Genomic DNA, 12,558 nt, shown 5'->3' on the forward strand with positions numbered 1-12,558 from the left:
TAACTCCCCCATATGGCTTTTTAAAAAATGTACCATAATTAACTCCTCTAGAGATTTCTCCCAATTAAATTTAAAGTTACAGATTGTCAATTCTAAATAGCTGCTATCCTAGCAAATTTGAAAATAAGATATTGTCTAGTTCTGGCTATCCTTGCAAAGACTAATGAATCTCTGCTATGAATTATGGGATAGTGAGCATAGCTCTGTTAAGTACTAAGTCTTGGAAACACCATTTTGCCAGTCCAATGGATAGAATTTAGAAACAACTGATAGGATAGCACAGGTTGCAACTGTGTACGTACGATCTGTAGTGTTCAACATTATGGAAAATGTTGCTTCATTTATTGTTTTTATTTATTTTTAAATAAAATTTACTTAAAATTATTTTTCATCTTGATAGAAGACTAGCAAACATGAAATCGGAACCCAGAAAAGAGTGTAACTCATTAAAGTGCACTGAAAGAGGATCCAGTTTCTTTAAAAAGAAAGAAAATTGGAATTGTTTAAATGAAATTTTAAACACTTGGACAAATCCAAGAATAGGCTGTCAACATTTAATAATATTAATAATTAACAACGTAAAATTCAATAGAAATAAAATTTGAAACCATGTAATTTAAAAGTAAATTGTCTATCTCTAATAAAACTCATTATATGAAGACAACTTACTCTCTGGTAATCCAGAAATCAAGCCACGGTGGCATGCAAATTCCGAATAGGTGTTAACAATTATTCATATAAGTCCTTTGAACACTGATTGCATATTTATGCTCACAGGGCTATTGCTATGGGATAATCAATAATAAGGGAAATACTTTTGTGCTTTCATTAATTAACTCTGACTTGCCTTGTTAAATCCATTTGAACCTAAATACCATTAATCCATGGGAAATAATCGTACTAAGAAATGTTAGCCATTTTTGCCTTATAGAATGTTCTTAATATTCTTCTTAATATTAAAAGCAAGTATTCTACATAACACATCTTACAGTTACATTTTGCCAATACATGTTGCAAAATAAAACCCAAAGTCAAGCATGGTAACATATTTAAGGGAAGAATTAGTATTTTTTTCTGACTGTGAGGGTACTTAGTAGTTGAGAAAAGAGTCTATAAAATTATTATCAAATCAACCCAATAATGTATAAGGTTAATGATAGCTAAACTTTAAATATGTTATTTTAAATCACTGTATAATTGAAATGTTTAACTTTAGTAGCTATTTAAAAAGATATTTCAGTTGGCTCCATCAACAACTAATGAAGTATGCAGTGCACTGCCTCAATATCAGACTTATATGCCATTGTGAAAGCTGTTCAGATTGCCATTCTTTGTCAAGTATTTCTCTGGGAGAAATGAGAATTAACTTTCAAGGGAAATAAACCGAGTCCATTAGTCAGGCTGGGTTTTGATCATTTATATATTTTTAAACTGGAAATCAACTGCCAACATTTAAAAAACTTAACAAAGGAAAGTATTTTTTAGAAGAATGTTTTTCTCAATAAATAGTCACGAAATAGAGTATATCATTAATTGGTAGGACTAAACAAAATGAAGACATTTGAAAAAGATTATGATAATATTTAAATATATTTTTGAGTGATCAGTAACTAAAGAATAAATATATATTATTGATTATGGCTGAGCATTTGATTGTATTGTAGAAATAATGATGTTCTCAAGGTCATTTTTTCTGGACAATATTCCTACTGAATTGGGATATATGTACATAATTTTTAGTAACTAGCAAACTAATAAACAATTAGGTTAGTGAGTTGTTCTGCAACTTGTAAGTATATACTTCCCTATTATTAGTAAACATTTACAAAGCAAGTGAGAAAGCAAAATATGAAGTCAATTGATTAGCCTGTATATTATAATCCTAAGAGCCTATCTGTTACCATGATGATGAGGGCAGTGAATATTCTTTCATAGGAAAGAAGGAAAATGTGAAAACCAAAAACACAATGTAAGGAATATTTGAGAAGAAGGAAAAGAAATAATCAACCAATAGATTCTGGAATAAAGAGAAATTGATTTACATTTAAAGAACATGTCCTAAAGGTGCCATTTTGTCAATGAAAATGTTACTATGTATTTTTAAAATGTTATTTTGGGACCTACTTGCTTTCCAACAGCTGCTGCAACTCAAAATTGGCCAATTTTGCAAGTCATTTAAATGTCCCATATTATATATGAATGAAAAGATACACTATCAATTTCCTGACAGATGCAAAACAATCTGCTCTGAGTCTAAAATAAGTTTATATTCAATCAGTCAGAGAAATGTTTCTCCTTTACTCCATTTCAAAGAGTAGATAGTTATAATTGCCATGAGAGAAAACAAAGCTAGATGGCATAATCTCATTTTATCAAACCAATCAGGTATTAATTTTGAACATCAATAGCATTGCATTACTTGTAAGGATTTTGAAACAAATCTATGGATGGTTACGTTGAAGAAACTGCTTATTTCAACTACAGGCCAAATATTTTTATACTCTTTTAAACAGTAGCTCATTATAACCAGGAAACGTAAGCCCTGAGTGTTTTAGGTAGTATCTGGAAAATATTGGCTTCAATATAGTTCTTTTGTTTCCAACCACTATCTTTTTAATTCCCTATAAATAATAATAAAGAATTGATAAAAGTTAGAAAAAGAGGGAAAAATCCCCAAACCTACTTTTTCTTTAGTCTTCGATCCTTCTCAGCTTGAGTTCCGAGTTTGCCTAACCCCAGGGACTCCTGAGCTGCAGCTTCAGTCTCCATAAAGCCTCCTGTGAAGAGAAGTAACTAAGTATTCAGATTATGTTGCATAGGTTGTGTCAATTCTGAAGTCAGGTTGTTAAAGGTTTAGTTGAGCAACTGTTTAGTATCACATTTTAAAATTTTCCTTATATTACTAACCCAAGATGCATAAAATGGCATGGGTACATACATAAACATACACTGAGAAAATGAAAACAAAACAAAACAGTACCTATGGGGATATAATTTGTTGCACCCAGTGGCAACATAATAAATGTGGCCTGTTCACTGACAAGACACTTAAATATACTGTCCCCAAGTCTTAAAGTCTGTTTTTATACTTTTCTTATGGAAAATAAGAGCAAATATCTACGCAGTGTGTGAGATTTGTTTATTTTTTCAACATGTGAAGTATTTGAAATATTTCACATATAATGGGATAAATGATAGCCAATTGGGTAGGAACTCAAGTATATGTTTTCTATTACAAGTTGAGAGAATGGAGAAGCATTTGCTGACTTCTAAGAGCTCTTCATAGACTGCTCCTGGAAATTTGTTCTGCTCTACTGGCTGACTCCTATGTCCTTCACTATAAATCTTACTTCCAGAACTTGATGTGTTCTGGGCAGGTTCTTGTGTTGTTTTTTAAACTTCATAATATTTTTTGGAAAAAGGCTAAATTTCTTCAAAAGAGCTTGATAAAAATAGTTATCACCAAGTAGGTCATAAGTTCTCATTTAGTGTCAACATATAATATGTATACCTTATATAACTTTATAATAAAAGGAAGGAGAAAGAAAAGTATAATGTACATTAAACACATATCACAGGATTTCTAAACTTACAAAATTAATTCATAAATTATCTATTGTAATTGAAAAATAAGGACTTACTCCTATGTTCTGAAGTCGAGCTAAATGAAAGTGCTCACTATTTTTAAATGAGTTAAGGTATATACTTTTTTTAATAAAAGAAAATTAAACTCCAGTTAAGGTCAAGATTAGGTAGAAAGATTTAAGCTAATATAAACTCTCACAAAGACTATGGAAGAAATTTCATCACTATATCAGTAAATAACTATTGAAGACAACTTTTGCTCTTCTCTCATTGTAGTGGACACTTCCTTACTTAACATTTGCAGGACTCGACCAAGATATGGTTTCTCTTTAGCAAAGTAAAATATCTTACCAAGGTGCCAGAAGCAAATTTTGATGTTACTGTTTTTAATAATGTATTTTACCAAATAATTTATAGTACTGGATAATATTAACTTGGGAACATTGATATAAATAAATTAATCTCATTCCTGATAACCTTTTTACTGAACTATATAATTTTTTAAAAGTCTCCTTTAATTAAAAACACATTTATTGCTGTATAGATCTAATTCAGAGATGTGGAGTTTGAGGGCCAAAATTTGTTTTAGTTATTATTCACATTTAATGAATACGGGTACTTAAATCTTTTTTTATTATGAAAGATTTTTCTTCTGGGTATGGATTAGGAAAGCCTTCTACTGGTGACTAAAGTACTCTTGGGAAACATTTTCAAATGGGAAATTTTCCATTATGTACAGTGAGTGCATATTTTCATTTTATTTCTCTCATCTGTATATTTGCCTTACTGTATATCAATAAATTATTATTCATAGTCTTCAAATAATAATAAAAATGTTTTCTTGAAATGTAAATGAAAATGAATGAGACACTTAAAAGTTATAAAATTCTTGAATGGTCCATATAGGGACATAGAGATTGATGAGGCAGACATATTCAATAAACAATGAAACATTTTCAACCACCAGGTGGTTAGATGAATCAGGCTTTTATTCTTCTGAGCAATATAAGAACATTTAAATTATGATTTAAATTTATTCATGTACCCAAAATTTTAATAGAAAAAAATCACATTTTTAAATAATAAAGCTTGAAATAAAAGCAAAGAAAAATCCAGGAATATTTTGTGAGTTAAATCTAGACATTTTATTTTCTCATAAATATAAAATAAAAAGCATGAAGAACTTAGAAATACTCGGAGAATTGTAAAATCTAGTATCTTTTTTCAAAGCATTTGATAGATAATTGGAACTACATCCTACTCAAAAATGCCAAGTACAAATGGGACGTAAGGCCATTGTAAGTAAAGCTATTTTTAAGCAACACATTCAGGCCAGTGCGCTTAACCAGGAGAAAAGTCCCAGCAAGTGCATATTTTCAGTCTAATTAAAACACTTCTGAGGGAGGACATTTTTTCACAGAATTGACCTAGCTGCTTCACTCATCTAATGTTTATCTTTCCACATACTTGATCAACTAACTGGTAAGGGTGACCTTAGCCAAACCAGCTTACTAATTATTTTACTCTATGGATGATTATCTAAATCCAGTGAGAGTCTGTCTCATTCTTTTCTAGGCATCAGTGGGCTCATATGGCTATGTGAACTTCAGAAATATCTATTTATCTATACCAATATTTTATTCACTCCCTACATGTGACTATTAAGCTCTTGAAATGTGCCTAATTCAAATGATGTATTATAAGTGTAAAATACACACCAGGTTTTGAAAACGTGGTAGAAAAATATATGTAATTCATAAATTTTAAGTGATCATGTGTTAAAATGAGATTATTGTTTCTATATCAGGTTAAATAAAATATAGGATTAAAATTAATCCCACCTATCTCTTTTAACTTTTCTTAATGTAGCTACCAGAAAATTTAAAATTACATATGTGGTTCACATTTGTGGCTTATATTGTATCAATGTTGGCCAGCACTATATACCAGAATTTCTACCTGGATACAGTACATCCACAGAGGGAATGTAAATGTTTGTGTATGTTGAGGGAGGGTGCATTTTTTTGGGTATTATAATGATTGGCACATATTGGACAGGGGACAAGGATTCTAAACATCCTTCATTAAATAGAGAACCTGCAGCTTGTTTCTTTTTTCTTTTTTTCTTTCTTTTTTTTTTTTTTTTTTAAACAGGGTCTCAGTCTCTCTCAGACTGGAGTGCAGTGGTGCCATCAGAGCTCACTGCAACCTCAAACTCCTGAACTCAACCCATCCTCCTCCCAAGTAGCTGGGACTATAGATGTGTGCCACTATGCCCGGCTAGTTTTTCTATTTTTTGTAGAGATGAGGTCTTGCTATGTTGCTTAGGCAGGTCTTCAACTGCTGGCCTCAAGGGATCCTTTGACTTTGGCCTCCCAAAGCACTGGGATTACAGATGTGAGCCACCATGCCTGGCCTAGCTTGTCATTCTCAAAATGATGAGTGCCTCAGAGGAGAAACACTGGCCTGTGGAAACTAGGGGTTACTCATTCTCCAGGAGGTCTATTAGGAAACTATGTGGAAAGAACACAATGAACTCCACCCCTTTCATGGCCTGAAGTGCTTGGGCTTGAAGGTTTGAGTCCCATGATTCAGCAGACTACTTACATAATAAATTGTTTATCACCTTGTCAGGGTCTGCCTAGTGGTTGGGCATGAGCAAGGCAGCATTCTTGCCCTCAAAGTTTTCTTGGCTATCACTCAGGCATCTTTACTTTTGTGAGGCCTTCGAGGACTTGAAATTATTGAGGGCAAGACCACTCCTAAGGTGTGACAGGCACTGTCAAGGATTTTTTTTTGCCAGCCCCTCTTCCTGTGTAAACAGTTTTGAACCACCAAAAAATCAGTGGGACAACGATCTACGGATTCAATCTCATACAATACCATTCTTGCCAGTGGGAGCGAGGGATCCAATTGCCAGACCACCCTCTTGAAAACAGGGTCAGACCACTGGCTCAGGATGACTCCATAGATGCGACTCACTAGGCTCCCTTGGGCATCTGGTTGAGTGCATGCGTGGCATAGAGTGTCAAAGAAAACCCTGAAGGGGAGACACAGGGACCCAGGCTCCTGCTGTTTGGCTGGATCGGGCAACATGTCCAGATGGCACTACTTCCCTTCTGGTCCCAGTGTCTGAATGGTAACTAAGAACATTTCGATGTTTCCCGTGATTAGACCCCGGGTCCGGGTCTCAGCTGGGGGTGCCTTGCCCAGATGGCACTGCCAGCCCTGAACTTTCCCAGACATCAGAGGGAGTCTTAAAATTTTTCAAGGAAGTTGCTACAAAATGTAGGGCTTGCGAAGGCTCAGGGCTCAGGGCACAGGAAGGAGACTCACATGCCTAGATCTGTGGATGGAACTAGTTGGAGGTATCTATTCATTTGGATTGTGAAGGTGTGGAAGTTGTTAGAATCAAAATGGAGTCACTATTGTTAAGAAAATCCTGGCAAGTAGAGCCAGGGAAGGCCATGAACAGAGGATTCTCATGCTCCTACGCATGATAGCAACAACAACAACAACAACAAAAGACCCTACGAAAGCCACAACCTTGCACGAAGGCCATTGCAATCCCATGCAAAAAAATATTTTTATAGGTATATCTGTCTGGCAATTGCCTGTCCAACCTCTGACTGGTGGCACTCTTGTTATTAATTTGAGTAGCCAAAGATAATTATTTCAAAAAATTATGTAATCTTCTTAATTTTTTGCCTTTAAAAATCTTTGTCTTCCTTTCCTTCCCTGAGTATACACATAGTTTATAGTTTACTATGACATACATATTCTTATTACAATGCTCTATTCCTAAATAAACATCTTTTCTTTTAGAGAGCATCTCTATTTGGTATTTAGGTCAACAAAGACAAATATCTCCCCATCTCCCAGTCCTTAAATTTCATTCAAAATCACTTATTTCATATTGGCCCTTGAGATACAAGTCTGTAGAAATTGCTTGACAAACCCATATTGCAAGGCCTCTGTCCTTCCATTTGTCCAGCAGAGGTCTCTGTCATTGTGTGAAAAAGAGATCTCTAACTACTACAATCTGCTGATGATTGGTGGCTTCATCTTTCTTTCAGTAGAACTGTCTTCATCATTAATAAATAGCACATGGTTTGTATTTAAACACATTTGAATTTATAAATTGTTACTTAATTGTTCAACATCTGTTAGTCTGTTAGCTATCTGGAGACTGTATTTATACACAGTGCCTGGCTCATAAAGGGTATGTAACAAATACAGTCATAATTGGAGCTAAATACTACTTTATTTAAAGAAAGACCCTTTCACTATGCAGAGCATGAGTCATTTCTAATGGACACTTTGTGGAATTTACATTGTAACTATTGGTTCCTTAGCATCAAGGAACAATCTAAATTTTGGCGTAAAGGCCGACACAGACACCCAAATTTTAGATGTAGAAAAATACAGTCATGCGCCACATAAAGACCTTTCTGTTAATGATGGGCTGCATTTATGACAGTGTTCCCATAAAATTATAATAGCATATTTTCACTATACCTTTTATGTTTAGGTACACAAATACTTAACCATTGTGTTACGATTGCCTATGGTGTTCAGTACAGTCACATATTGTGGATTTTTTATAGCAACAGGCTATACCTATAGTCTAGGTGTGTAGGTGGCTATTCCATACAGCCTGGGTAGGTAATAGGTTATATTATTTAGGTTTGTGCAACAAAATCCCCTAAGGGATGCAATTTTTAGAATGTATCCTTATCATTGAACAATGCATGACTGTACTTGTGAAATAATGCTGGTGTACTGCTGAAGCTGTTTTTGTCACTGTGAAATTATTTTTTTATTAAGCCTATTATAGTAGGTCAATGAGTTCAGACAATTATAATACAAACTGGCAGATAACCATAAAAGAATTGCCATTTAGAGGCAAAAAAAAGCTCTTTAAATGTGTATATTGCTTTTCATACGCATTTAAAGGAAACTTGCTAAAGTAGCCTTAACCTAATAATATATGCATTTTTATATATGCAATTGGGAATTCTGCTTATTCATAGTTAACATACTTTTCTGTTTTCATTGTTTTTTTCATAGCTTTGTTGTTTTGGCTCTATTTGATCACTCCCTTGTCTTGAATATCTCTTTGTCTTAGATTTGTTTCATCTTTTGCTATGCCTGTCAATAGCCTCTTCTTTATCCTAACCATTCACTATTGACATCAGCTAAGTTGGTCAGATGTGTTCTTTTTTCTTCGTAGTAATTATTAATAGAGCTCTGTGAAGACTCAAAAGAGTTGGCGTTTCTCAGGTGGCAAACAAATCAGTATGTTAAGATGGTATAGAGCAGTTAATTTCCCTAGAAATAGTAAATGTTTAAATATTTCTGTCTCTTCTCCATACACTATCATCATTTTTCTAAGCTGACAAACTGCCTCTGGAAAACAGAGCTCGTTTGCTTTAATCCTTAACTCTCACTTCTGCTTGGATGCTTGACCCTGGAACTCAGATCATCTTATTTCTGTGGTTGGCTCTGCTTCAAGATGCTGCCTCCCAATCTCTGCAGTTCCAATCTGTCTGTGGCTGGGTAACTTGATCTTCGGTGCTAATCACTTCCTTTGCTTCATAAGCTGGCATCACACTTCTGACCCAGCCAGTACCCACTTCCTATTTAACCACAGAAAACACCATTTCCATGACATTCGCTCTGGAGCTTGCTGTTTCACATAGTTTCAATACCCTTTTCTCAAAGATAGGTCCCGTTTGAGACTCTACCTTTACACCTTTTCAAATATGTAGGAAGATTGCACTTAGATGATCCTAGTAGAATCAAACATATACAGGGAGAGAAAGATTAACCCAGAACTCTCTCCAAACATTATGTCTGTATCTTGTATTAGAAAAATAATGTTTCTGTGTGATTTTTTTATTGTTGCCTTGAGTTATTACTTATTCATTTATATGGGATATCCTCAAGACGTTATATACTTCTTGAATAATCGTATTTTTAATTTCTTTATGTGCCCCCACATGTTCCACAGGGATAGGAACTCAATGAAGTATCTTTTGATTGAAATAATCCCAAGAGTTTCCTTTCCGGAGCATCAGACCAGGAAGTAGGAGCCAGGATTCACTATCAACTCTCTTACTAAGTAGCTGCTCTGTCTTCTGAAATCATCTCAGTTTCTATATGTATAGAATGTGGACAACTACATGATCCTCACATATCTTCTAGAATCTTTAGGCATACAGCTCTAGAAGTCTGTAATCTTAAAAGCAGAAATTTATTTTCATAGTAAATATTTTGTGGTGTTTGAGTTGTATAAAGAAGAGTTGCCAGAGAAAAGACTTAAATGTTAGAGATTCATAGATTCAGTATTCCTAGGGTTGAAGTAGATCTTAAAGATCATCCAGTCCAATCAGCTTTCCAATGCTTGGATCCTCTCCACAACAGCTCTTCCTAGTATTTGCCTAGCTTTTGCTCGGCAATTTCCAAGTGACAAATAACTCACTACCTCATAAGCCAGCCCATTTTGTATAGAATTCTGACACCCCACTGTTCTTTCTTACATTGAGATGAAGAATAATTTTGTACAACTTTAATACTTTGGTTCTAGTTTCGTATCCTTACTTACAATGAAAAGGACAATAGCTCTTATACAGAGCAACTCTTCAAATGTTGTGATCAGCTACTTGGTAGGTCAGCAAAGGGAATAAACACACCATTTACTTATGTTCTCCGAACGTGATTCCAATCCTCCACAGGTGCCTAAATTTCTCCTCCAACCTTCCTCCAGGTTGATGATGTGCCTTTAAAAGTACAGTAACCAGGATGCATTCCATTGCTTGGCTGTTCTTTTATCATAGCAGAGTAGAGTAGAAAAAACTTTCATATCAACTCTTATGTCTGTTAATGTGGCCTAAACTTATTAATCAATATTGACTTTAGAGTCACATGAATTTTTTATTTTCTTTTCTTTAAAAACTTGCTTCCAAGAACTATACTTTTAGAGTAGGAGAATTTAGATCCCACTTACATCCATTCTTTCTATTTTTGGTGGGGGGGATAGCATTTAGGGGTAATACTAATCTTTTCACTTAGGATTCCTCCCCTTATTAGTAATCCATCAATCAGATACCTGAGCTGTGGAAACATTCATATCCAAGTGATTTTGGATGTGCTGATCAAGAACAGAGTGAGTCCTAATCATGCCACGAGAAACTTTGATCCCAGGTGACGTTACTCCACTCATCAGTGGGCAAGGATTATTTAACCAGTTATAAATCCCACCTAACTGTTCCATCACTCAGGCCCCATTTTGACATCTTGTTCCCAGGGATGTCATGAGTGATGGCTTGCTCACCACCTTTCATTATCTGTTACTAAGTAAAGTTGCCAAACAAACAAAGGGCATTAGTCTGACACGGCTATTTTTAACATAGGTTAATTTACTTTGTTTCAAAATAGATTAATGCCTTCAGATAAAATTAAAAGTCAAGCTAGTCAGGACTGCAATTATTTATGCATGATCACAGATCTTAGGGTTCATAGCCACTGTTCCTAGTTCTGACAGGACAGACAATGTAGCAGATAAAACTTTTCTGGGCCAAAAATATAGTGAAGTTTTAGTTTTAAGTATAAAGTTTGTATTTGTTTACGTACTATCTTTGCTAAAGTGAAAATTCCTCGATGCCGATAGCCATGTCTTAGTCATTTTCCTAAAGTCCATAATTGGTACTCTGCATTTAAGAGTGGTTCAATATATGTCTATTCACTGAAAGTAGGAATAAATAAATTATTTTGGATTATCTATGTCTTCTCTCCCTCCACCAAAAAAAAAAAAAAAAATCTCAACTCTGGGTCATAAATGCCCTCTTGGTAATGCCTATATTCTGGTTGAACTCTTTCTCTTCAAGTAAACAGATAGAAACAAAAATGAGTTTTTGAATGGTTCCACTTATTTGCATATTCTATTCACATCAGATAAATCTTCATTTCATTCATTTTCTCTAAATTTATACATTACTAAACAAAAGTAACAATATAGATTCTATAATTCTCACTTTGGTCTTGGTGATTTTTCCAATTGTCTGTCTGTTTTGATGGATGGCATTCCTGCCACTGCTTTTACATGTCGATGCCACTTGCTTCTATCTATTATTTGTCATATTCTCACTTTCCAATTTTTGTAACAAATCATTTCATATCTGTTTTAGGCAGAAAACTCCCATTTCAGATACATTGCTTCTTCCTTAATCCACATCATCATAAATATAATTGTGTGTTACCATCCTCTGGAATTGCTTTGACAGTACACATCCTTTGGTGTCCTAACTACCTTTCCATGTTAGTTAAGACTGCACCTATTTCTAGCGTTTCAGTAGCGGTGTGTTTGGAATTGATGCTATGGTAGGTCGTAAAGTGATTGACAGATGAGGAAGGAAAAATGTAGTTGTGAACAACTCAGTCTTGTACATTAAATGCAGGGTAAAGATAAGTCAATATTTGGAGATAATGGCAAGATCAAGTGATAGCTTTTAAAAGTGTGAATTAGACATGAGCATATTTGAGCAATAATGAAAATATCAGAGATGCATTGCATATGGATGCATAAATTGAGGGGTGGGGAGAGATCATGGTCATTGTGCTGTCAAGTCTTAGCAGGATGCTATTACATCCTGAATCTATGTTCCAGGAAGTCAGCAGAAGTACATATTGGTCCTGTTGTCATGGGGATACAAACCAAACCTGTTTATTTAATTTTTCATCCTGGGATTTGTGACATTGAAAGACAATAAATGGCCAGGCACAGTGGCTCATGCTTGTAATCCCAGCACTTTGGGATGCCAAGGCGGGCAGATCACCTGAGGTCAGGAGTTAAGAGACCAGCCTGGCCAACATGGTGAAACCCCATCTCTACTGTAAATACAAAAATTAGCCAGGCGTGGTGGTGGGTGACTGTAATCCCAGCTACTAGGGAGGTTGAGGCAGGAGAATCAT

General features: G+C 34.8%; 1 protein-coding gene across 50 annotated transcripts in view; it reads right to left on the minus strand.

The window, feature by feature from the left end:
• The window catches only part of PPFIA2 (PTPRF interacting protein alpha 2), a 505,598-nt gene that overhangs the window by 64,562 nt on the left and 428,478 nt on the right, over positions 1 to 12,558 (minus strand). For all 50 annotated transcript variants that reach the window (XR_010148373.1, XM_063786935.1, XM_054664543.2 and 47 more), the window contains one exon: positions 2,684 to 2,777. Coding sequence is in view for 49 of the 50 variants with exons in the window: in XM_063786935.1 (XP_063643005.1) it covers positions 2,684 to 2,777 (94 nt within the window). In the remaining variant the exon portion in view is untranslated. The remainder of the gene's footprint in view (positions 1 to 2,683; positions 2,778 to 12,558) is intronic.

The sequence above is a fragment of the Pan troglodytes genome, chromosome 10, assembly GCF_028858775.2.
Source record: "Pan troglodytes isolate AG18354 chromosome 10, NHGRI_mPanTro3-v2.0_pri, whole genome shotgun sequence".
NCBI classification, from domain to species: Eukaryota; Metazoa; Chordata; class Mammalia; order Primates; family Hominidae; genus Pan; species Pan troglodytes.